We start from the raw sequence: 25,388 nt of genomic DNA on the forward strand, positions 1-25,388 counted from the left end.
CTTGGCACCCACTTGACAAGTGGCTGGGAAGCAGGAGGCTCTGGCAGCCTGGGCAGGTGTCCCCTCAACATCCCAGAGAGTGGCTCTTTCTTCCTGGCCTGCCCTGGGAGATAGCTGGGCAGGGAGGCAAGAAAGGACCCTTCATTTCTCTAGGGAATAGTGGGAGCAAGAATGTTTGAGGGCCCTGTTTCTCCACATCCCACCTGGCTCTGCCAACCTGCTCTGAGGCAGAACTGGGAGCCTGGAGCTTTACCCTTCCTGATGACACTGCCAGGTTCAAGTCCAGAAGTCCAGAGGGGGGGCTTGGCGCTGATGTGAACATGTGGGAGTGGGGCTGCTGTGTGTGCACGAATGAGTGCAGACACACTCATGCGTGCTGGTGTGCTTATGCATGGGGCCTGGGGCTCAGCAAGCCCCTAGTGAGTGCCCGTTGAACGAATGAATGAACTTTGGCTTTGCTGAGAGTTAATGAGTAGGAGTATGAGAAAGAGAAGGGGTGCTGAGCCGCCCCATGACCCAGGTTGGCCTTGGGTCCTCTCCTTCTGAGGTCCCCACTGTGGCTGGGGGAGCAATGGAACCCCACCTCTGAGCAGATGAGCCAGTGTCCAGGAAAAATGAAGAGGTGGTGGTTCCTTCGCTTTGAAAAGGGCAAAAAAAAAAAAAAAAAAAAACTGCAGAAGTGTCTTGGAAGCCCCACTTCCTCCTGGGCCCCAGGAGCAGGGCAGCCCTGGCTCCTCCCTCGGAGCCACCCCACCCTATCCCCTCCCAGGGAATGACAAGGGAGCGAGTTGGCGGCAGTTCCCCGGGCATATTTATAACCTGCTGCTCGCTCACCATCGTCTGCTTTTAGCCCAGACGGGGGAGGGGGCCGGGGGGTGGTCTGTCTCCTACTGGGCGCCCCGGCTGGGTGTGGAAAGAGTGAGTAAGGGTGAGTGGTGGGCAGCTCTGTATGGATATTCCTGCTCACACCACAGCCAAACAGCTTATTTTCTCCTCATTTTGTTATTTTTCTCCCTCTGGCCTGGAGAGGACGACGGAGCCAGCCTGAGGTGGGGGGGGGGGGGCTAGACCCTGGGGTATTTGCAGCCCCACTGACGGGGTTTTTCCAGGGTGCGTGTGGTGGGGTGTGTGTGTGTGGTGCTGGCTCGCTGACCCCCTGGGGACTGTGCAGGCCTGCCATCTCGGTCCTCTCAGCTTTTCCGCTCCCCCCACCCCAGGATATTTCAGGACTGGTGCCTCTCTCACTTGCTGAGGCCAACCGTGCATCCGGGGTCCCTGGCAGCCTCGGGTCCCTCTGGATGTGTGGCACCTGGCACCTAAGATCAAAGGTGGGCGGAAGGATAACCAGAGCGGATAGGGCAGAGCTGGGCATTGGGCCGATCACGCCAGCACTAGCCTCTCTAGGCACAACCCTCCGTGAGGATGGCACAGAAGATCGGAACATCAAAAGAATTCGCTTTGGGGCTCCTGGGTGGCTCAGTCAGTTAAGCAACTGCCTTTGGCTCAGTTCCTGATCCCAGGGTCCTGCAATCGAGCCCCTTCTTGGGCTCCCTGCTCAGCAGGAAGCCTGCTTCTTCCTCACACACTCTCTCTCTCTCTCTTGCTCTCGCTCTCAAATAAATAAATAAATAAATAATCTTAAAAAAAAGAGAGAGAGAGAATTAGCGTCTATGTAATGTTTTGCAGATCTTATCCCCCTTTTGCTTGTCTCCCCAACCTTTTTCTTAGTGCATGGCCCTTCGAGGGCCAGGCCTTATTCTGCACTTCCCGACGCACCGTGAATTTCCAGCCCCTGGAAATGAAGGACCTCCACGCAGCAGACTTGGTTATGGGGGTCTGTCCTTAAACCTCAGGGGTGTGCAGAGGGTTTTCTACTCCACCGAGCCTTCACAGCACTCCCCTATTATTCTAACAATATGCATTGATGTGCTTGATTCCCTGGCCACATTGGAAACTCCTCCAAGTGGGCTCTTAGGGCCCTGTATCCCCAGCATTTGGCACATGCCTGGCACAGAAGAGGCGTCAGCCAGTGCTCAAATGACCTGGCTTTTCATGGACATGATCTCCTCTGAACCTCATCGCCTTCCGGAGGGAGAAGACTTGTACTGACAACCCTCCCTGTTCAATAGACAAGGTAACAGGATGAGAAAACAACATATTTGTTGAAAATCTAAGTAGAGCCAGACCAGGAATCATTGCTTCTCTTTACCCTTCTTCCAGCAGCTGCAAGTCAGCTCTGCTCAGAGGCCCCAGCTTCTGGGTCTGAAAGCTGATACCAGTTCCAGCTCTTGGAGTTTGGAGTTAGGTGAGAGTGGTTGAGGACAGCTGCCAAGCCCTCAGCTCCCCAACCGCTGCTTCTCCCCAACTCTGGGCATTGTCCAACAGGGGCCCAAGCCCCCTCTCCTGCCTCTGGCAGTCCATTAACTTCTTGTTTTGGGAGCCAGGGGACCTAATAATTCATTGGATTATAGACTGGACATTCTATGCAGGGGGTTCTTTACTGGAAACCCAAGGCTTATGAGGTGCCTTCTACTCTGGATCAATACGTTTTCAATCCCCCCCCCCAAGTGCCCATCAGAGCTGAGCTGGTGCTGGCTTGGCAGATGGAGAAAGAGGGAAAGGGATGTCTTTTGCAGGCTTGAGCAGATCCTGGCTCCTCTCCCCTACCCCCACACATACCCCAAAGGCCAACAGGGGTCAGAGTTCACATATCCAGGGAGAGGTGGGAGGCAGCCACAACAGCAAAAGAGTCCTGGGGAGAGGGGGAAATTCTCCAGTTGTCTGGGATCAGTTGCTGCCCTGGGCGGGGGGGTACTTCATAGCTCCCCCCTGCCCTTTAGGTCCTCCCCTGGGGAGAAGTGTTAAGATTAGGGATAGGCATTAGAGCTTAGGAAGGGGTTAGTGCTTGTCTGAAGTTAGGGTTAAGGCTAAGGTTAGACCTAGACCTAGGGTTGGGGAGAGGATTAGGGTTAGAGATAAGGTTTAGGGTGTGGGTGCGCTTAGTACTCCTGCCCTCTCTGGTGAATGTGCACATGGAGGTATCTGTATTACTGGTAACAGTCCTCTTTCAGGCTTTTTATGGGAATGGCTAACTTAATGGTTCTGTTATGGACCACACTTGGGTTTCCTTTTGGTTACATGGGTTTAAGCCCTAGCTTCTGTTTGGATTCTTGGCCCTCCTGCTCCCTTCTGCTCCCCGATCATCATCTCTGAGCTTTTGGGTTCAGAACTAGAGCCCATCATGTGACCTGGATCCTCTTGAGCCCAAGGTTGGGAGCTGGGGTCTAATAAGGTGTTTCCTTCTCTTGGGGAGGGAAGTACCTTCCCCACTGCCCCATGCCCTGACCACAGATGAAGCAGATAGGCTTCAGGGACCAAACACTATACAGCAGCACCCTTTCTGCTTGGATTTCTCTTTCTTTGGTTTCTTTTCACAACACGGTCATAGCTATCAATCAGTTGTGGCTATTTTCACAACTCCTGATAGGAAAGACAGGCTCAGAATTTGCTTGTTTGTTTGATCCCCATTTAGCGAGGTAAGAAACTGAGGCTGTTTGGACATGCCCATTATCACACAGCCAGTCCGTGTTTGAATAGGAAGAAGAATCCTACAGAGTCTCTTGGCTCCTGACAAGGTTCTTCTGGAGACCTGGTCCCCCAATGGCCTCATTAAGGTCATCCAAGGGTCAGAATCCCAGGGTCCTCTTGCAGGGCTATGACAGTAGTCCCCCAACAAGGGATCCTATTTGTTTAAGAGAGGTAAGCCATGCCGTGTTCTGGATTCAAGGAAAAGCCACCAAGTCATTGATAAAAATAGAGATTTTATTTTGCAGAGGAAGATACTACATTGGTGGGGGCGAGGAGCCACTAATAGCTACAATGGAAGGAAATACTCATTCTGGTAGGCAACAGCATCTTTGAGAAATTGGGGAGAGGGAAAGAGGGATCAAAAAAATGCTGGAGAGCAAAAGGGGAGAAGAAGGGAGAGGAACTGAATTGGGGTGGGTGGAAGTGGTCTCTGCAAGCCAGGCTGGAACCCAGCATAATAAATAGTTTTATTTACAACAACCAAACTCGTGGCTTTGTATCCACGATTCAGTGCAAATTATTTACACACTGATGAGGAGGCAGGACAGGAAGGGGTAGGAGGTGGCCGAGGGAGGCATGGCTCACAGCTGTTCAATGGCTCCATGATAGAGGCTGGGAGAATTGGGGGTATTTCTGCTGGGCTCCCCAACCTCATTTTCCACATCACCACAGCTGCCCTCTCACCCTGGCCCCTCCTGGTTCAGCTGTAGGCGGGGAGGAGAAAGGCCCTGATGCCCAGGTGTGTGTTCAGGGTCTGGGCCCTTGGCAGGAGAATGGGAAGGGCACGATGGGCCCTGGAGAAAAACTGAGGTTAAAGGGGAGATGGAGAGAGGCAAGGAGGTCACTGGCCCGGTGGGGGAGGCCCAGTGGGGCCGTCAGAAGCTGACCCCCACAGGGGAGGAAACAGAATCCTTCTCTCTCCTCCTGGCCAAGCAGAGGGCAGTGCAACAAGGGGTCTCCCGGGAGAGGGAGGGAGGTAGGTCCGGGGCAGGTCCGTCAGGATGGCAAGAGGGTTCGTGCCCGCCCAGGCAAGTGGTTTCAGGAGTCCCCAGGTAGGAGGAGGTGGGGGAAATGATCGCCCACGTAGGAATCCCCGGGAGTGCGGCTGGAGGGACCGGGAGGGTGCGAAGTGTGGGGGAGGTGTTCTGTTCCGAGGCGGAGGCGGGCGAGAGGACAGCGCTCTTGGGCGAGTCCGCGCGGCGGTTCACAGACACTCGTGCAGTACGCGCGTGTGCGTGCAGTTGCGGCAGCTGACGTGGCAGCACCAGTGAAAGGTGCAGTTGCAGCGCTCCGTGACGCTCTGTGTGCGCGTGCGGTGGCCCCGGCCACAACAGAGCAACTCGCAACCGTCCAGCGCGGGCGACGAGCTGTTGCAGGCGCGCCCCGCCGTGCCCGCTGTCCCCAGGCGTCCGCTGTACGTGCAGAAATTGGGCGATTTCTCAAAGTAGACGAGGTCATGGGGGGAGGGCGGCTTGTGCGCGGGGTCTTCGGGCTCCAGGCGCAGCAGCTCTGCCCGCGAGGCGCGGTTGCTGCCGCGGTTGCCGTAGAGTACGCGCGAGGCGCCATCGAATCTGTCGCGTAGCACGTCGCCCACCGCGCGCAGCGTGGGCAGCCGCATCCAGCACGTGCGCACTGTGCACGAGCCCGACATCCCGTGGCACTTGCACTCCTGGCGCATCTCGGAGAACACGGTCTGGGAGGAAAGGGGAAGAAAGTGGGTCCCACGGCACTGTCACAGCCAGAGCCACCATCCCAGATACTGTCCCCTCCCGGACCCTGCCAGGACCTCCTCAAGCGCGGAAGGGAGGAAGGGAAAGAGAGGCGTGAAATCGTCGCGCCGAGATTTGGACACCAGGCCCAATTCCACGCTCCACGCCGGACGTGGTCCCGGCCTCCAAGCCTCGTTTTTATTCAATTATTAACCCGGAGGGGCTATAGGCAATACATTCCACGGGCTGCCTGACTTCTAACCTCTTCAGATCTACCTGCCCTGCGCCACTCTCTTCCATTCTCTGCCTTCCCTTCGAAACCTCCGCACCCTCTGAACGTCCTCTCCTGGTTCCCTGCCCTGACGCCTGGCGGTATCACCCACCGTTACTGCCCAGATTCGAGGTCAGCCCCTGCTCAGGGACTGGGAGATCCCCGCCACTGCGCTTCCGGACAGAACCCCTGAAGCCCGCTCACCGTGCGGCCCGCCTCGTTGTTGTGAAGGTTCATGAGGAAGCGCAGGTCCCGCCCCTTCTCCCCGGAGTCCACAAACTCCCTGCCGAAGAGGCGGCCGAAGTCGATGTTGTCGCTGCAGCCCCCCCAGTGCCAATCGGGGCCCCCAGGACCCCTCCGCCGGTAGTCGCACGTGCAAGACTCGATGGAGCCCTCCGAGCAGGAGCGTGCCACTGAATGCGTAACCCCCGCGGAGGTGATGGCGAAGATAAACGCCGTTTCCCGACAGCCTGTGAGGGAAGGGAGCGGGGATGAGCGAGAAGGTAACGCGAGGGGAGTCGGGGGGAGGGGGTGGGGGCGGGGGGCGGCCAGCCTTCTCAATGGAGGGTTCGGGACCCTTGAGGCCGGTGCCCCGACTCCGCCCTTGGAGTCCCGAGAACCAGGCGGCGCGCTGCGCTGGGAAGCTGGGCTCCTAGAGAAAGCACGTGCGTGGGCACGCAACCCTGACCACGCTTGTGATCACGCGCTCCTGAGACTCTGAGACTTGGGGCGCGCTTGGCTCCTCAGTGGAAGTGGGGCAGCTCCAGAAAGAAAAACCGAGAAGAGGAGAGAGGACGAACTCTGCACTGTCAAGACCTCTCTCCGTAGCCCAGACTTTCGGCCCCGTGTTAGCGATGCGAGCGTTGCTGGACTTGGAGGCGAGACGCTCTGGCAGAGATCAGCTTCCCGGGCGCCTTTCAGAGGGGCCGCGAAAGTGGGGGCCAGCCAGCGTCCACGACTTAGAACCCGCTTCTACTTGGGCGGTGGCGCAGGAAAGTTCAGCTTCGCGCGCGAGGTGCACCGCTGGGAAACGCCTGGCAGAACGAGTCTGGCCCAGAGCTGGCGCTGGGCATGAAGCTCTTGGCGGGTTGATCTTGTAACCCTGTGGGCGCCCGGGACATCTTCCCTACACTCGCCCGCCCCTGCCCTGTGGGTGACCCTGCGTTCCCCTGGTCCCGGAAGCGTCGCTTTCCTGGGTACCCACCTCGGTTGACGATCTTGCCGAAGAGGTGGGGCCCCGGAGCCGTGGGGCAGTTCCAGCGGCGGTTGCGGAACTGCCACTTGCACTCCCGCACAGCGCTCTGCAGCCCCCCGCTCACGCTGTGCAGGATCCCCGGGTTCTGGCGGATCAGCCGCCGCTGTTTGCGGCTCAGCAGCTGAAGACTGGGCTCCAGCACCAGTTGTAGACTCTTGGAGTCGGTTAGCAGGTTCGTGGAGGAGGCTACGTTCACGATGCCCCTGGTGAGGTGCATGGTAGGAGCTCAAGCTCTGGAAGGGGACTTGCCCCCTAAGCAAAAAAGTCGCGTCTACCCTGTCCTCTTCCTGGGGCTATTTGCCTGGGAGAACCACAGGACATCAGCGATGAGGTAAAGACTCCGGGCTCCCTGGCTCACTAGTTTGAAAGGAATGGGCGTCCCTAGTTTTGCGCGGGACCACTGGGGGCCCTGGCTCTGGGGACTGGACAGAGGAGGCATGGGAAACCTGAAGACCAGGTGTTCACCTTGGCTCTGAGGGACGGCTTCAGGGCAGCTTGGGGAGGGAATCCTGGCCTGGAGTCCATGCCCACCCAAGGCTGGCCATGCTTAGGAGTCCCACCCTTTTCATCTCTCTGAGCACGGGCCTGGCCCTTCGCTGCCGGAGGAGGCAGGGGAACCTGTGGTGTGGCTACCACCATGAGGCTGGTCTGGGGCTCACGGATGAAGGGCGGTGCTAGATGGGAGTGGGCTCCCTGCCTGGAGAACCGTGGGCCGCGGCGGGCGGACCATTCTCCCACCTCATCAGAACTAGATTCTCTGGAGCAGCTGCGCTCCAGAGCGCCCCTCGGTGTCTCGGAAGCAAGTCAGTGCGGTGGAGGGAGCCTGTCTGCGGACGGATCCCAGAGCGTGGGAGCTGACTGGGGCTGGCCCCTGGCTCTGCGCCCCGGGACAAGTGGCGACCCCGCACCAGCTCACTTACCACCATCGGCCACTGCTGTTGGCGGCCAGGGCTGCAGGCAGAGCGGCCAGCGCCAGCAACAGCGTAGCAGAAAACCAGCCGGGCAGCTGCGCCCAGTGCCCCATGGCCTGCCCGGCCTCGCCGCCTCTGTGCTGAAGTTGGGGCGGCTTTGGCTGCTGCCCGCGACGGTGGGACGGGACGCGGCGGTGGCGGCAGTGGCGAGAGTTCGCAGTCTGGCTCTAACAGCCCTGGGGGCGGGCGGCGGGCAGCATGGCTCGCGGTCCCAGCTGGTGGGCTGAGGCAGCCACGGCGGGCGGCACCGCCTCTTATAGTTGCGGCTCTGGCTGAAGTGACGATAGGAGGCTGCCCCGCCGGGCCACACTGTGGCACCAGGGCGCACCGGTCAGGGGCGCAGACAATGGGCAGCGAGCGGGGCCGTGGCTCCCGCCCGTCTGAGCCGAGAGCTGACGGGCTGGCCGTCGGGGCTCACCCCCGCCCCCTGCCCGGTGGCTCCCGCCTCCCTGCCTGCACTGGCCTCCGACCCCTCCCCTTGGGACGCCCTCCCACGCGCGCCCGCCTCACTCCTCTTCGCGTCCGGAGCCCGTCGGGGACCAGCGTCCGCCAGGGGGCGAGGCGATAGTATGCTACGGGGAGAGTCTGCCGGCAGCGCAGCCGCTTCGCCACCGCCGGCCGTGGGGTCCCTCGACGTCAGCCCGGCCCCACTGGCGTCCCATCTCTCCCCACTCCTGAGTAGAGGAAGGAAAGGAAAGCTGTCGTTCCGGGCAGCGACTCCCGGGAGACGCCTCCTTCCCAGGAACCCCCCCCTCAGACCCCGCCCCGACGGCTTGACAGGGAAGGATCAGCGGGAGCCTGAGGGTGCCGCTGGGGTCGTGAAATCCCAGGGGGTGCGTGGGTTGGGGGTAAGTTCACTAAACAGAGCCTGCTGTGGAGAGAAACCGGGGACAGTGGCAGTTTGTTTGTGGGCTGGAAGGCATGCACAAGTGACTCTGTGTGTGTGTGTGTGTGTGTGTGTGTGTTGTGTCTGTGTGTGTGTGTTTAAGTGGCACAATGCAAACGTGAATGCGTATGAGAATGTGTGAATGTGTCGTGAGGGTGCACACCCATGTGTGTCCTCATGTAAGGAAACTCCTTGTTCTGAGGAGGAGGGATGTTAGGGACCTTTTCAAGGAATCTTGGAATTTAGCTCAGGTCAGAAGGGATCAATCGATCGAGTCATCTTGTTGCAGTCACCACCTGGGACAGTGCATCATCTATTTGTGGGGAAGGAGGTGGCAGCCACTGTCAGGAAAGACCCAGATGATTGACTGAGGCATAGAGTGTCTGGAACTGTGTGTGGAGGTGGGTGGATGGGTGGATGAGTGTGTGTGCGTGGGGAGATTAAATATGCATATCTGTGTCACTCTCGCCATGTATACCTTGTGTCATCCTATGGTGCGTCACCCTCAGTATGTGTCAACCTGTGCATGTCACTAGGGGAGGGGCCTGAGCCTGCAACCAAGGCAGCATCAAGATAGAAAAGGCCCATGGGGCGCCTGGGTGGCTCAGTGGGTTAAAGCCTCTGCCTTCAGCTCAGGTCATGATCCCAGGGTCCTCGGATCCAGCCCCACATCGGGCTCTCTGCTCCGCGGGGAGCCTGCTTTCTCCTCTCTCTCTGCCTGCTTGTGATCTCTGTCTGTCAAATAAATAAATAAAATCTTAAAAAAAAAAAAAAGATAGGAAAGGCCCGGAGTGGCTGAGTCTCTGAGGATTAGGCTCAGGAAGGGCAGTGGAATAGATGACAGGTGCATGTAGGGGTGCAGGAGGGAGGGCTGGGAAGAGAAGAGCTGCTGGCTGAACTGAGCCCAGAATAGAGAACTTATGCCTCCACATGACTGCTTCTTTTTGGATTTTTCTGTCAAATTTCCATCTTCCTCCAAAACCTCTGGCTCTTTCCACTCTTACTACATTGAGATACCCAAAATGCTTGTAAGGGTCTCCTCCATTATATGCTTTTCTCTTTTCTCCCTGGGACTCCAACTCAGTTTCAAGGCTACCTTGGCCTCCTATTAAGGATGTGGCAGCTGTTCCCTCTGTGGGGCATAGCGAGCACTGCCAGCCTGGTCATCATGCCCCAGCAGCACACACACATGGCCCCTGGAAGGAGGGAAGATCTCCTTTATGTCTCTCCCTTCTCTCACTTTACAGAGGAAAAAGTAGATTAAGAAATTGTTTAAGGTCCACACAGCTAATAAATGACCAAATGGGGACACTTGGATGGATCAGTCGGTGGAGCATGCGACTCTTGACCTTGGGATTGTAAGTTGGAGCCCCCCCATAGGGTGTAGAGATAACTTAAAAGTAAAATCTTTAGAAAATGAATACATGGCAGGGGGAACTTGGGTGGCTCAGTTGGTTAAGCATCTTGATTTCTGCTCAGATCATGATCTCAGGGTCCTGAGATCGAGCCCTGTGTGGGCTTCACATGCAGTGGGGAGTCTGCTTCTCCTCCTCTCCTTCTCCTTCTCCTTCTGCCCCTCTCCCTGTGTGCATGCTCTCTCTCTAAAATAAATAAATACATCTTTTTCTTAAAAAATGAATAAACGGTAGAGTTAGAATTAAACCCAGATCATTTTGACTCAAAACCCACGTTCTTTCCACCTTACAAGCTATTTCTGAGTGTGCAGCAATAATAAAGGGCCTTTCTCCTATTGACATTGACAGATAAATAAAAATGATCTTTAGGATTTTTCTGTCTCCCTTTTGGATCTTCTCTTTTTCATCTCCCCTGCCTTCAGGGTACTTTCTAAATGAGGATGTACCCAGTTCTGATCCTAAAAAAGTTCCAAGTCTCAGAATTTCCCCTTCAAGGTGGGGAAGTCACTCTAAGGAGTACATGTCTGATGAGTTTAAGTAATCTTCCTGGGGCAATTCTATTTTAGATGAGATGCTGATTAGCCCAGATGGAGGCTGAGGGAGGTTATTTTTGAGGGCAACATCCTTCCCAGTCCTATTGCCCCATCCACTGTACCTGGCCCCTCCAAGATTTCAACCCTGAAGGACAAGGTGTACTGGTCCAGCATCCTCCTCAGGTCCAAAAGCCAGTAATCTCTCCAGAGGGCACCCTGGAGAGGGTACAAGATGGCTCAAGTAAATAGACAATGATGGGTAGCTTCTCCTTTGTCCCTTAGCAGTTTATTCCCACTGGGGCCTGGGGCATGTCTTTTTAGCCTATGGATTGATAAAACCCCCTAGAGGTTGGAGATGCACTAGAAGACAGGAAGTCCCATCTGTGGCCATTGGTGACAGAAAAGAAAGAAAGAAAGGAAGGAAGGAAGGAAGAGAGAAAGAAAGAAAAGAGCCAGCTAGTATCCTCTGTTTTACCATTCCACCCACCAGGAGTAGTGGGGAAGAGCGGGAGGGGAAGTCTCTAAGTCTGGGTCACACTGTGAGTGACCTGGCCCAAATTTCTATTTAGATCAAATCATCACTCTGTTGTCTTTCCTGTTTCTTTCCTGCATCTTCATTTTACCTCTGTAGCAGATCATACCTATCAGCATGCCAAGTGCTGTAATATTTCCCATCTAAAACTGCTGAAGTTTCATTTGACTCCACATTACCTCCCAGGATTGCCCCATTTCTCTGCTCTCTTTTACAGCAAAGCTCAAAAGGGTTGCTTTAATCACTAGCACTAATTTCTTTTCTTTATTCTCTCTTTCCACCCTGATCACATCTTTAAACCTGCTACACCTCCTTATCAAAATCATCCATGACCTCTGGAATGCTCTACAGTCAATTCTTAGTTTTCAGCCTAATCAACTTTCCAGGAACAGCCTGGAATCAAACCCGTCCTCCTTCTTTCTCACTTGGGTTCTAGAACACCATTCCTACCTCCCTAGCTGCTCACCATCTCAGTCTCCTTATCTGGTTCCACCCTGTATACCAATTTCTAAGCTTCAGAATGTTCCCCAATTCAATCTGGACTTTCTTCTCAATCTATACTCACTCTCTTGGTGAACTATCCAGTCTCACAATCTACACTCATTCTCTTGGTGAACTATTCAGTCTCACGCTCCCTAATTTATACATCTGGCCCTGAACTTCTGGACTTGCACATCTAACACTTGAATAAGCATCTCAAAATGTACAAGGTCAAAACTCGAATGCCTGGTTCTTCCCCCATCCTAACCTGCTCTTTCTTTGGTCGTCCCATTTCAGTAAATGGCACCTCCATCCTTTTGGTTTCTCAGGACAAGAACCTTAGAGTCATCTTTGATGAATCTGTTCTCTAGTACTTCATGTCAAGTTCATGGACATATCCTGTCCTTCCGTATTTAAAATATGTGCAAACTTGGACCCATTCCTACCCTTGGGCAAAGCCACCATCCCCTCTCTCTTGTACTACTGCACTAGCCTCATGGCAGCGCTCCCTGCTCCTACCTTTGCCCTCCACACTCTCTTCTCCACAGAGCAGCCAGAGCTATGCTTTCTAAAACCCAAGTCAGATTGCTTCATTGCTCTGCTCAGAATTTTCCAGTGATTCCCCATCTCAGTCAAAGAAAAAAGGTGAGCTTTTTACAGTGACCTATGGCCATCTATGATCTGACCCTACTTCTTCCTCGTCCTCTAACTTCACTGCCTGCACTCTCTCCCCTGTGGGTTCATCCCTTTGGCCACACTGGCCTACTTGCTGATTCCCTGAACATACCAAGCAAGTTCCTGTCTTGGGATCCTTGCATCTGCTTTTCTGTGTTCTGGAAGACCCTTCCTCAGATAGCTCCATGGAATGGTTCCCTCACTTTCTTTGTCATTCCCCCTATATAAAATGGAATCCTGCTACCTGTCTCCTTTACCTTGCTCTATTTTTCTACCACTTTTGACCACGGAGAACTTTAAAGGCTCAAAGTAGAAAATCAGTAGCAAACCACCTCTCTGGAATGGGAACAGGAGCAAGATGTCGGAGGGGAAAGGGGCTTTACCTTGTTGTTGGGAGTGTGAGAGGGAGTCAGGGAACCAGGGCTGAGAATCTGTGGCAGAGGGGCCTACCTTCCTTTGAAGCACCAGCAGGCGGCACTGCCTCCTCGTGCTGGGAAGGCATCAGCCTCTGGTAGAGAAGGGGGCCAAGTTCTGTCTATGGTAATCCCACAGATTTGTTGGGGCTAACTGTTCAACTGTTGGGGGTTTCCCCAGGGAGTCCAGTGCAGTGGGGCTGCGGACTCTTTGGTGCCTCCCGGTGGTGGCCCACGGTGCTGCAGCAGAAGGCGTGAGAGGCGGAGGGTGGGCAGTGCAGCTGAGCTCACCGCTGAGGGCGCATCCATCCCTCCCGGGCCTATAATTTGGGTTCCCCAAGCTTGGCCGCCCCTATCAGCGGCTCAGCAATAGATGAGTCAGCCGGGACCCCGGGCCAAGGCAAACATGAGGGGAGGAGGAGGCTTCCGAGCTTTCGCTCTGCTCTCGTAGCCGCCTCAGTTGCTCTATTCCCCCAATCTCCCAGGGCCCCCACTCTTTTCTTTGACCCCCGCCCTCCAGGGCCCCAGTGTTCTTCCCAGATTGTTCTTGCTACATCCCCATGGTGGGAAAGCAGCCTCCAATCTTCTCAATGAGGGGAAGGGGACCAGCTTGCTCCCACTCCCACCCCAAAGTAATGACAGCCCCTCACTTTCCCCCTCCTGTCATGGCCCCAACCCCTGTCAAGGTCTCTCTGGTTCCCGCCCCTCCCCTTTCCTGGAGCTGGCCGCGTGCTTGGGGTATTAGGCAATGGGTGTGTACCCACAGCCCTCTCCAGACCCCGCCTGCTCCACCACCCTCCAGCCGCCTGCGGGTCAGTGCTCAGGCCAGCCGGTCGGGCCAAGGGCACTGGGGGCCAGTTCAGGCCACCCAGTCTGCCTGCCTGTGGCCTCCTGTCCCAGAGCTGGGCTTTTGCATGGAGAGGGAACAGGAGTGTGGGTCCTTGGATTTGGGACAGACCAGCCTGGGGAGCTCGGGAGCCACAGAGAAGTTGGAGTCTAGGGTAATTGTTCTGACCTTGGGTCTTCCTTGACACCTGACTGTTCTATAGCCTGACAAGGGTAGAATCAGAAGTAACAATCAGAAACCTGAGAGAAATACAAAAAAGCAGAGACCTGGAAAAATACAAATGCCCATGGGAGAAGAGAGGCATAGGAAACCTTATCCCCTTCCTCTGGGGAACTGAGAGGAGTCCCAGGCTGACATGCAGGAAGGAGGACAAGGTCACTGAATCCAGGTGTAAAGATGAAAGCTATTGAGATAGAGTTTGCAGATTCTGGTGGCCTCAAAAGCCACACATGGTGTGGGTCGTGGCATCTGAACAGGAAGGAGAGGCAGGAGTTCTAGGGCTATTTCTCTTCATCCCCTGCCCCCAGAGGTGAGAAAGCAAAGAATAGCAACCAGAGCTGTCCAGCGTTAGGAACCATGGCACTTTTTTACCTCCCAGCCCGCTGGAGACCTGGTGCATAAAGGTGATCAATAAATAATATGACCACGGATGAAAGTCACTGATCTCGGGTTGCTCTGCCCCCTAGACAGCAGCACCCCCTGCAGCACAGGGCAGGCCCTGCAGCAGCATAGGCCAGAGGCTGACTGCCCCCAGAAGAGCTGCAAGGCCACCACCAAGGAAGAGATGACTGTGGCTGTGGGTTTCGGGCCCCGTGGCTCTGCTTCCCCAGGGGGCCTGTCTCTGAGTCAACGTGCCAGCTTTGGGCGCGCGGGGCCAGTCGTGCCTTGGGCTGCGGTCTGGCAGGGGCGGGGGGCGGCTGGGAAGCCTGGGGCCCCTCTCTGGCAAAAATAGCCCGCAGTGGTTAGAGCTGGGAGGGTGAGTCAGGCAGGAGCGCAGTGGCGCCTAACCCCTTCACTGCCACTGGAGCTCCCTAAGGTGGTTTGCTCTGGTCTGTGCACCCCTAGATCAGACACTTTCCCTGGCTGTCCTCAGGCTGGGCTCAGTCTGGGATCCCAAGGCCCTCCTCGTTCCATGTGAAGCAAGTCTGAAAGCCTGGAGCAAGAATCTGGGCCACTCCTAGTGCAGAGCTGGGATCTCGGGATGGGGCAGGAGAACTCTCTGGTCAAGGATGCCTATAAGCCAAGGGAAGCATAGGAGAAAGCTGGAGATCTTTGGGGCTACCCGAGCATCTGCTAGGACCGAACTCTGAGGCCAAGTCTGACCCCTCCCAAGGGGCAGGCGCAGAGCTCAGAGGTGGGTGGAGGCCAAGCCACCCAGAAGGGATCTTTTCCTGCTGGCTCTGAGTGCCCTGAGGCGCGTTCTGTCGCTAAGGGCTCTTCCCAACATTGTCCAGGGAGGGAAGCTGATTCCCTGCTCCGTGTTCATCTTGTCAGAGGCACTCACCAGCCATCCAGCTCTCGGTGGGGAAACTGAGGCAAAGAGAAATGGCCACGTGGGACCAGGGTCCTGTCTCCCTAGTCTGGGTCACTGCACCGTCCTTGCAGACTTGGCTACCCAGAGCAGGTGAGAGGCACTCTGGTCACCACCCCCTTCAGTGGGGCCAAGCGTGAACCCAGGCGTCGGGGGAGAGGGTGTGTGTGTAGGCTGGGAGGAGGGGGAGCGCCTGCGCTCCCCGGGTCAAGGCGGGGGGTGCGAGGAGTGGGGTGGGGATGCCCGGGGCTTGGGGAGGGGCCGCAGCTCTGTCAGCCACAGCAGAGCTGCCTCTGAGCTCGGCACGAGTTGAGTAGAGCCGGAGCCCCCAGTTCCTTGCTAGACCACTCGCTAGCTTTCTCGATCACTCCCTCCCTTCCTCCCTCCCTTCCTCCCGGCGGCTGCGGCGGCGCTGGGGAAGCAGCGAAGAGGAGTGGCCCTGCCCTGGAAGAATGCGGCTCTGCCGAAGGAGCAGAACCCGACGCAGTCTCCCCACGGTTTGAGAAGCCCGAGCACAGGCGACCCAACCTTGCCGGTAGTCACCTCGCACCAGAGCAGCAGGTAATCGGAGCTGGGAAAGCAGGGAGGGCAGGGACATGCACACGGGGCGAGACAGGCACACGGATAGTCAGATAGTCAGACAGACAGACAGACAGACACGCATCCGCCCACTGGGGCACGGAGACACAGAGAGAGCCAGGTATATTGGCAGAGATAAAGACAGCAAATAAAGGAATATCCCCAGATCAGAAAGGCATTGAACGAGGGAGTAAATGGGTGGGGGAACGAGCCTGGGACCCGAGGGGACCAGACGGGCATTGCGGACGAGGGAAACACTAGTTAGGAAAGGTGGACGAGGAGGAAGAGGACTCAGCCTGTGCCGCGGTCCTTTTCAGGCGGGAACCAGGTCTCCTCCCTGTCTGGCGCACCTGGAGACTCCCCTCTCTCCCGACTGTGGAAAAAGTGGGTAGAGCAGGATTGGGAACCCATTCCTCCACCCCTCTCACCAACGCTGCCTGCCCTCGACGGCAGCTGAAGGTGACCCTCCCCCACACCCCGCCATCTGTAGGTGGTGCAGAACCTCGTTCTAATCCCGCCCCCCCAATCCCGCCCCCTAGCCCTGAGAGCGTCGCTCTGTTGGGTGAGGGAAGCCAGTCGTGGGGCCCTCAAAGAGGGAGTGGTGGCAAGATGGTGGAGTGGTGTTTGTGAGTCAGTTATGTCTGAGTTTGCACTTCAGTGTGTCTGTGTGCCGGGCATTGTGTCTGGCTGGGTCCAGCTCCAGTGGCTCTTGACTGAGCTCCAGCTGCGACAACCAGACTCTTCCTCCAGGGTCCAGAGTCAGGGGTGATTCTTCTTGTTTTGCTTGGGGAGGGATGAGAAGGGTTCCTAGAGCGCACTGGTGAGTTAGGAATCCTTGGTTACCCCGGGGTCAGCCCACCCTATTCCGAAGCCCCCAAGTGTCCCTGTCCCGCAGGCCCTGATCGATCTGCCCACCGGGGCCTTCGGGCCCGGGCTTCGACATGCTGGAGGAGCCCCGGCCGCGGCCTCCGCCCTCGGGCTTCGCGGGTCTCCTGTTCCTGGCGTTGTGCAGTCGGTGAGCAGATCCCCCCTGTCGCCCTGGCCACGAAAAAAAGCCGGAGGCTGAAAGCACCGACCTAGGACGGGAGGAGTCGGAGGGGGCGCGAGGCCCGGACCACAGACCCCCGAAACGCCTTCTGCGTTCCCAGGGCCCTCAGCAATGAGATTCTGGGCCTGAAGCTGCCCGGCGAGCCGCCGCTGACCGCCAACACCGTGTGCTTGACGCTGTCGGGCCTGAGCAAGCGGCAGCTGGGCCTCTGCCTGCGCAGCCCCGACGTGACGGCATCCGCGCTTCAGGGCCTGCACATCGCGGTCCACGAGTGTCAGCACCAGCTGCGCGACCAGCGTTGGAACTGCTCCGCGCTCGAGGGCGGCGGCCGCCTGCCGCACCACAGCGCCATCCTCAAGCGCGGTGAGCGGGGCCGGCGGGTCTGCGCCGCTGGGGCCGGGGGTGGGGGCCAGGCCGAGGCGAGCGGAGGCGGGAAGGGACCGGTTCACGACTCCAGGAGAGGCCTCTCTCCGGGAATTCCCCCCCCCCACACACACACACCCGGGAGCCACAGAGTGGGCCTGGCCACCCGTCTGGGTCCCTGCGCCTCACTTCCACCTGCGTGCTGCCGGCAAGGCAGCTGGGTCGCTGTTCTTCTACCCTAGGGCCCCCCTTTCCTTTCTCCACCGGGCTCGATCTGGGTTGCACCTGCGAGCCAGAGATGCCCCCAGCCCTGGAAGCTTCAAACATCCCCCCCATTCCCTCCCCCAATTTCCTCCCCCCTCCCTCTCCTTGGACAAGCCCAGGCTGGTGTCCCCAGAGCCTCAGCGGGGGTGGGGTGACGCCCCCAACCGTTTAAGGGTTAAACCTACTCCCCTAATTGCTGGGGTTCCCAGGAGCAGAGGCTGGGAACAAAGACCCTGATGGCTTTGAAGCCGGGGAGCAGCCCCCTCCTCTGTGCTGTGGGAGCCCCAGGTGGCTCTCACCTGAGCAGGTGAGGAACGGCTGGAGGGGCAAAGAACAGGTCACTGCTGGTCTGGTCTGGGAGGTATGGTCTGGAAGGCATCGTTGCCTCTTGCCAGGCCATGCCTGTGTTTCCTCCCTGGAGGAGTAAAGATCCATTCTGGGCTCGGCTAGAGGGTGGGGGCAGTACTTCAGGGACTACGGGGTTAATAGGCAGCTGCCATCTGCGGGGGAATTCCCAAGACATGTGCAAACAGCTTCACCCCTGGAGGGTTGAGGTTGGGGGGGATTGGGAGGCTGGGCCAAAAACCCTGCATCCTGGGGTGGGAGAGGCCCGGCCCCTAAGGAGGTGCCGTGTCTCATCCTCTCAGGGCTCAAGAAAGCCCCTACCTAAAAGGAAGTAAGGGACCCCCCCAAATGAGAAGCATGGGAAAAGCTTGTCATCTTGAGCCTCTGTGACCCCCAAAACATAACAAAGATGCCAACATTTTAAGAGGGCCTCAGGGAAAATCACCCCGCACCCATCTCGCCCCCCCCCAGCATTTTATAGAGTAATATAGCAGGTTAGAATAAACATAAAGGGCAGTCTTAAAGGGCAAATAGAAAACCAGAAACTGGAAAGGGGAAGGATAGTGCCATAGCTCCAGTGCTTTGGGGTTTTGGGGTGGTGGAGCAAGGTTTGTTAAAGGGCCCTAAAAAAAAAAAAAAACCTGAAAGTTTCTGCTTCCACCCCACCACCCAAGCTCCCTGCTGGGCTGGGGAATTTTTAAAGCTTTCAGATGTAGAACTCAGCAATCACTTCTTCAAAGACCTCGGGGACTCCCTCTCAGTCACCTGCCAACCCCAGGGCTCTTGCCCTCCAGCTAGTTCTTTCATCTGCACCCGAAAATCCCAGACTTACAGAACGAGGATGGGGCTCAGAGATCAATCTCAGCCAGCCCCTCCCTTAATAAGTGAGGAAACTGAGGCTCAGAGCTTCCGCTCCCTTCCTTCTCTGTGACTTTCTCCCAAATTATGCAGCTGGTAAATGACAGGGTCAGGATTCAGTTAGGAATTCCCGGAATTGAAGGGTGGCTGCTTATTTCCTTCCACCTCCCCACTCCAGCTGCCTGTCAACCTTATGCCTCCGTCACACCCTTTTCATCCCCAGGTTTTCGGGAGAGTGCTTTTTCCTTCTCCATGCTGGCGGCAGGGGTCATGCACGCGGTCGCCACGGCCTGCAGCCTGGGCAGGCTAGCGAGCTGCGGCTGTGGCTGGAAGGGCAGTGGTGAGCAGGACCGGCTGAGGGCCAAGCTGCTGCAGCTGCAGGCTCTGTCCCGGGGCAAGAGTTTCCCCCACTCCCTGCCCAGCCCTGGCCCCGGCTTAGGTCCCAGCCCCGGCCCCCAGGACACGTGGGAATGGGGTGGCTGTAACCAGGACATGGACTTTGGAGAGAAGTTCTCTCGGGATTTCTTGGATTCCAGGGAAGCTCCCCGGGACATCCAGGCAAGAATGCGAATCCACAACAACAGGGTGGGGCGACAGGTATGTGTGTGCAACTTGTCCTGAGTCTCCTTAGCTTTTGAGGCCTGACTAGAAAGGGAGAGGCACCACAGGCAGAAAAGAGGATGGGCCGCGGTGGGGGATGGCCGCTCACCCCTCTGGGTGACCTCAAGCAAGTCACTTAACCTCAGTTTTGCATCTGTAAAAAGAATCTAATGATACCCACCTTAACGATGTGATTAAGAGTGAGCTAGCAAATAGGGCACTGGGCAGAGTGCCTAGTCCTTGGCAGGTGCTCATTACAGGGTAGCTATTATCACAGCTGCCTTCCTACGGGAAGGGTGCTCATTTTTAGTGCTCGCTCTGGAAGGAGGACTGGATGGCGACTCAGGACAACTGGAGTTGAGTTCTGTTCACATCTAGCTGTCTAAGCTGAGTCTGTTCCCAGCTAGGGATTAAAATGGGCAAATCATTCTGCTCTGCCTTCAGTCCTCCAACCAGAAGATGAGGGAGTTGAGCTGTTAGCCAGCCCTGCAGTGCCCTTTCTCTTCTGATATTCCATGATCATTCTCGCCTCTATTTCTCCCTCCCTGTGCTCTCTGTTCCCTCCCCTCTGCTGTGCCCCGTGCCCTGCCCCTTTGCTGCCCTCCCCTTCACCTCTCCCACCCCACCCCCACCTCCACCCTCCGCGCTCTAGGTGGTAACTGAAAACCTGAAGCGGAAATGCAAGTGTCACGGCACATCGGGCAGCTGCCAGTTCAAGACCTGCTGGAGGGCAGCCCCAGAGTTCCGGGCGGTGGGGGCAGCGCTGAGGGAGCGGCTGGGTCGGGCCATCTTCATCGATACCCACAACCGCAACTCCGGAGCCTTCCAACCCCGCCTGCGTCCCCGTCGCCTTTCGGGAGAGCTGGTTTACTTTGAGAAGTCTCCCGACTTCTGTGAGCGAGACCCTGCTGTGGGCTCCCCCGGCACTCGGGGCCGGGCATGCAACAAGACCAGTCGTCTGCTGGACGGCTGCGGCAGCCTGTGCTGCGGCCGTGGGCACAATATGCTTCGGCAGACGCGAGTTGAGCGCTGTCATTGCCGCTTCCATTGGTGCTGCTACGTGCTGTGCGACGAGTGCAAGGTCACAGAGTGGGTCAACGTGTGTAAGTGAGGGGCGGCTTCACCGCAGGGCTGGCAGAGGGCAGGAGCGCCTTTTCAGCCTTTTGCTCCGATTTCTGGCCAGGGTCAATATCAGCTCCTGGAAGCTCAAAGCATCAGCCTGGAAGCAGCTCTGGGGGCGGTGGGGGTCAGGCAGAGTCTGTGACGTGCAGCCTTCTCCCCCACAGTAGGAGGGCCCCGGGCGGGAAAGCTGTCACCCCCTTCTTCTGCTCCTGAAACAGCTGAACTGAACGGAGACTACATGCACTGTATTGCCTCCCTCTCCCCAATCCTGGAGTCCCTTTAGCTCTGGTTCTTACTCCTTCTGGCTGGGGTGTCCTTGTAGTTTGACCACTCCTCTCCTTTGAGGAATAGCCCCAGGCATTGTGTGGAGCCATAGACCTGTATCGGGGATACCACTCCTTCCTATCTGCTGATCCCAAACTCCTCTACAGCAGCCTGGGCCCCTTCTTGTGAGGGAATAGGAGACAGTGGTAGAGAGGTTTTTCTTGGGGAAGGGACAGAGTGCTGGAGGGGGGCTCTCCCTTGAGTCCTCAGAGAGTTGTTTGTCTAGGCCCTTAGGAAAACTGTCTCCCCCAGGCAGATGTTAAAGGAAACCCTCTAAAGGAAGAGTTTTACCTAAGACTCTCTGAGCCTTTTATTTGTTCCTTAGCAGGAGGGATGGGAATGGATAATTTATTGTACTGAGACTTGTTCTTGGTTTCTGTCTGTAACGAAAATAAATTAAACTACTGGACCAGTGGTGGTTCTATTTCTGCCCACACTTGCGATCCGAGTCCATCGCTTCTTTTCCAGGTGAATTCTACCCTCATACACCCAATGACTTTATTTACATGTATCCTGCCTAGTTCCACAAAGGATTTGAAATGGTCCTCAGTGATTCAGTTGGCATCTCTCTCTGTGAAAAACCAGAGGGTACTTCGAGGTTGGGGGTGGGGGCTGGATATCCAAACATAGGCCCAATTTACTTTTTACGTGCTTCAACTCCAGACTTCACCTTGGTCCTTGCCCTAGAATGAGGGTTGGCATTTTTTCTTTTACCTGTAGAGGGCTTGATAGTGAGTAAACAGTTGACCCTTAAACAACATCCGGGGTTTGGGGGCGTCCCCACTACCTAAGCAGTCAAAAATCTGTATGTAACTTTTGAGTCTCCCAAAACGTAACTACTTATAGCCTACTGTTGACCTTACCAATAACAGAAACAGTCCCTTAACAGATTAACACATACTTTGTATGCCACGTGTTTTATATACTGTGTACTTACGAGAAAATAAATTAAAGAAAAGAAAATGTTATTAAAAATCATAAGGAAGGGGCACCTGGGTGGCTCAGTCAGTTGGGTGTCTGCCTTCACCTCGGGTCATCATCCCGGGGACCTGGGATCCAGCCTGGCATTGGGCTACCTGCTCGGTGGGAAACCTGCTTCTCCCTCCCTCACTTCCCCTGCTTGTGTTCCCTCTCTCGCTGTCAAATAAATAAATAAAATCTTTTTTAAAACATTTTTTTAAAGATTTTATTTATTTATTTGTCAGAGAGAGAGAGAGGGAGAGAGAGTGAGCACAGGCAGACAGAATGGCAGGCAGAGGCAGAGGGAGAAGCAGGATCCCTGAGGAGCAAGGAGCCCAATGTGGGACTCGATCCCAGGACTCTGGGATCATGACCTGAGCCGAAGGCAGCTGCTTAACTTACTGAGCCACCCAGGTTTCCCTAAATAAATAAAACCTTTAAAAAAAAATTTTTTAAATAAAAATCACAAGGAAGATGAAACACATTTACAGTAGTGTATGGTATTTAAAAATCTACGTATTAAGTGGACCTGCACAGTTCAAACCTGTGTCATTCAAGGGTCAGCTGTATTAAGCTTGTGGGGTTTGTTGCAACTACTCAACTCTGCCATAATTACTCAACTCTGTTGTTGTGAATCAGAAGTAGCCATAGACCACACATAAACAAATGGGTGTAGCTGTGTCCAATAAGGCTTAATTCACAGAACCCGATTTCAGGTGAGATTAGGTTCTCTGGCTGTACTTTGTTGACCCCTGCCTACAGCATGTGGTTACCTCTGCTCTGGAGATTTCAAGTCCTGAGCGGATCTCAACATTAAGCCTGGACCCAAAAGAGCAGGTGGTTTTCTTTATGGCTCCAAATCAGAGAACTTGGGAGGGGGATATAAGACTAATGGGACACATATAAAAGAGATTCCAGAGCTCAGAAAGGGAGTGTATTGCTCTGGAAACCAGCAAAACCAGCATGCTTTCCTACTGAATTATTTGCATATGTGTTTTGTCCTTCCTTATTCAGAGCTCTTTTGCATTTAATCTTAGCAAAATAATTCCTTTGTCTTTTAGGAGATAACCAAAATTAAAGAAAACAGATTTTTAAACAATTATAGTCTATTCCTACCCCAGTATCTTTAAAAAGCATTATCATTCAATTCAGAAAAGGGACAGGCATCACACATTCAGAACTTTACAAGTGACTAAATGTTTATGGGTTTGCGAGATGCTGCCTCTAACAGGTCATCTCTTTGGCCGTGGAATGTAGAAATGGTTTTCTCTATTTCTCTAGGCAATAGGTATATCTGCTACCCAAATTACCCTCAAAATCAGGTGATTTTGCTACTCAGGTGGCAAGGGCATTTTTGAGGAATGTTGGGTTAGGCCAGTATTTTATGGCATAATCTTATGTCCTGAATTTCCACTTAAGAGTCCTGGACTTGGAAATCTGATGGAAGCGGGAAGATATCTCATTCTTACTTCAGTCACTGACTAAGCCTGGTGTGTATGGGGCGGAGAGGGGATACAGCTAGAATGGGCAAAGGATGTGAGAGAGAATAATGATAAGGAACAACCAGAATGGGAATTTCTCATTTTTCCAATGGCATTACAGCAAGAATATTTCAGCTTTTTTCCTGTTTCCTTCCTCTGTATTCCCTTTGGCTCCCTCTCTTTCTAGCTTTCTTTTTCGTCAGACATACTCTGTGGCAAACTTAAGCCCCAAACCACAACCTTGAGAAATTCCAAATGGATTTTGTCAGCAAGGCCAACACCCCCCCACCCCTGCTCCCGGCACACGTGCTGGGCTCAGACCCAGGCCTGGGGTCAGTGACGAGAGTGGGAGTGTGCAACCCACAGAGCGGGTGCCTACAATTTCAGCTTTTACTTAGCTCCACTGACAGTCAGAGGGAGGGAGAAAGACTGATGAGGCCTCTAGGCCTCTTTCAGCTCTGGATGAGCTCTTTTCCCTTAGCCTTTCAAGTGGCTGGAAAGCTGGGGAGTGGCAGTGGTTGGCTTATTGCCAACTAGGCAGCACCTCTGCTATCTCTGCTCCTCTTCTTTGCTCAATGGAAAACACCCAGTGATGCTGGAGCAGACTCCAGACTCCAGACAGGTCAAAGACAGAAAGCCTGGGAGATTTTCATCAGTTATTTTATTTTATTTGAGAGAGTGAGTGAGCACAAGTAGGGGAAGGGATGGTGCAGAGGGAGAGGGAGAAGCAGACTCCTCACTGAGCAGGGAGCCTGACAGATGTAGGGCTCCATCCCAGGACCCTAGGATCATGACCAGAGCTGAAGGCAAACACTTAACTGACTGAGCCATCCTGGCACCCCTCATCCATCAGTTCTGACTCAAATGTCATGGTACTTGCTGCTAACCATATTAGGCTGTCACCATTTCCATCCTTCTGTAACACCTGAGACCCAACGCCAAGAGGATCTACAAGTCTTGGGCAGGAACATTGAATTCTTACCTCCTGTCAGATTTTCCAAAGGCATGTTGGCATGGTTGGGGCACTAGTGAAGGTGGGTGGTGCAAAACATAATTTTTTTTTGAGATTTTATTTATTTATTTATTTATTCATCAGAGCACACACAAGCAGGCAGAGTGGCAGGCAGAGGCAGAGAGAGAAGCAGGCTCCCTGTGGAGTAAGGAGCCTGATGCAGGACTCGATCCCAGGACTCTGGGATCATGGCCTGAGCCGAAGTCAGCCGCTTAACTGACTGAGCCACCCAGGCATCCTGCAAAGCATAATTTTGGTGGTTGGTGTAGGGGCATAACTTGGTGGGGTGAAAATTTTAGGAAAAGAAAGGGAAAGAGTACATGTGGAAGTATCCCAGGGCCTGATCCAATAGTTTGCAATAAAACTGAAGAAGTCTTCTGCCATTTACAACACAGAGTTTATCAGGGCAAAGCCTCTTAATAGCAACAGCCCAGGACATATACAACTCTGTTGTAAACATGCTCCTTGTTATCCAGATCTTCCCTCACCATCTTAAATTAGGGTCCTCTTGGCTTCACATTCTAGGGTGTAGTTATTCTCCACATTAAAATAAGAGAGAAAACAGACTGGGATAAGAGGAAGAGAGTGATGAATGTATACACCAGGGGTTGATGGGGGACAAGGGATAGACACAGTGTGGCTATCTACCAACCTGGTGGTTCTTCGTCTTCTTCTTCTTCTTTTTTTTAAAGATTTTATTCATTTATTTGGGAGAGAGAGACACAGTGAGAAAGGGAACACAAGCAGTGGGAGTGGGAGAGGGAGAAGCAGGCTTCTGGCTGAGCTGGGAGCCTGTTGGGCTGGATCCCAGGACCCTGGGATCATAACCTTAGCAGAAGGCAGATGCTTAATGACTGAGCCACCCAGGTGCCCCAAACCTGGTTCTTCTTGAAAGAGACAAGAAATAAGGCAAAAAACAAAAACAAAAACACCCAGAAAAAACAAAAACAAAAAAACAAAACCCAAAACCAAAACCAACAGCAAAAACCCAAAACAGAAAAGCAACAATTTTGGCTCAAGCCTTAGGGAGGAGCTATGTGTTCCCATACACTGAGGAGAGAGGCCACTTAAAAAAGAACCTTCTTCTTAGTATTACCAGTGCCTTTCTTCTATAATAGCAGAGACTGTTTCAAGGCAGTTCTGCATGTCTAGATCAGGTGCAGAAATGAGTGTAAGGAAAGTAGGGGCTGGGCAAGGGTGTAAAGACTTTATACAAGGGTGTAAAGTGTCTCATTTTCTTTGGGATACTAAAAGTCATAGTCATGTAGGTACACTCCCTCAAGCCACACCTCTGAATATTAGGTTTCCACCGTTTATCTTTCACTT

The 25,388-nt window shown here is 54.7% G+C and overlaps 2 protein-coding genes across 2 annotated transcripts; one reads left to right on the forward strand and one right to left on the reverse strand.

Moving 5' to 3' along the window:
- Window positions 1-4,764: 4,764 nt before the first annotated feature.
- Window positions 4,765-7,937, reverse strand: WNT1 (Wnt family member 1). The gene is made up of 4 exons (XM_032876894.1): window positions 7,744-7,937; window positions 6,773-7,026; window positions 5,773-6,038; window positions 4,765-5,281 (listed from the first exon to the last, which is right to left on the reverse strand). Exons 1-4 carry the CDS (start codon window positions 7,845-7,847, stop codon window positions 4,793-4,795), a joined length of 1,113 nt encoding a protein of 370 aa, XP_032732785.1. The 5' UTR covers window positions 7,848-7,937; the 3' UTR covers window positions 4,765-4,792.
- Window positions 6,530-21,012, forward strand: WNT10B (Wnt family member 10B). Its single transcript, XM_032876893.1, has 7 exons — window positions 6,530-7,154; window positions 15,070-15,199; window positions 15,531-15,667; window positions 16,581-16,700; window positions 16,834-17,096; window positions 18,787-19,160; window positions 19,816-21,012. The coding sequence occupies exons 4-7, from the start codon at window positions 16,627-16,629 to the stop codon at window positions 20,272-20,274; spliced, it is 1,170 nt and encodes a 389-aa protein (XP_032732784.1). The 5' UTR covers window positions 6,530-7,154; window positions 15,070-15,199; window positions 15,531-15,667; window positions 16,581-16,626; the 3' UTR covers window positions 20,275-21,012.
- The last annotated feature ends 4,376 nt before the right edge of the window (window positions 21,013-25,388 follow it).

Source organism: Lontra canadensis, unplaced genomic scaffold (assembly GCF_010015895.1).
Source record: "Lontra canadensis isolate GAN:19392208 unplaced genomic scaffold, GSC_riverotter_1.0 scaffold59, whole genome shotgun sequence".
Lineage (NCBI taxonomy): Eukaryota > Metazoa > Chordata > Mammalia > Carnivora > Mustelidae > Lontra > Lontra canadensis.

Bases quoted from the DNA above. Each gene is read 5' to 3' on its own strand.
- WNT1 (XM_032876894.1), bottom strand. From the start codon at position 7,847: ATGGGGCACTGGGCGCAGCTGCCCGGCTGGTTTTCTGCTACGCTGTTG. The intron at 7,027-7,743 runs GTAAGTGAGCTG...GCACCTCACCAG, and splicing joins AACAGCAGTGGCCGATGGTG to GGGCATCGTGAACGTAGCCT. The intron at 5,282-5,772 runs GTGAGCGGGCTT...CTTTCCTCCCAG, and splicing joins ACAACGAGGCGGGCCGCACG to ACCGTGTTCTCCGAGATGCG.
- WNT10B (XM_032876893.1), top strand. From the start codon at position 16,627: ATGCTGGAGGAGCCCCGGCCGCGGCCTCCGCCCTCGGGCTTCGCGGGT. The intron at 16,701-16,833 runs GTGAGCAGATCC...CTGCGTTCCCAG, and splicing joins TTCCTGGCGTTGTGCAGTCG to GGCCCTCAGCAATGAGATTC. The intron at 17,097-18,786 runs GTGAGCGGGGCC...TTTCATCCCCAG, and splicing joins CAGCGCCATCCTCAAGCGCG to GTTTTCGGGAGAGTGCTTTT.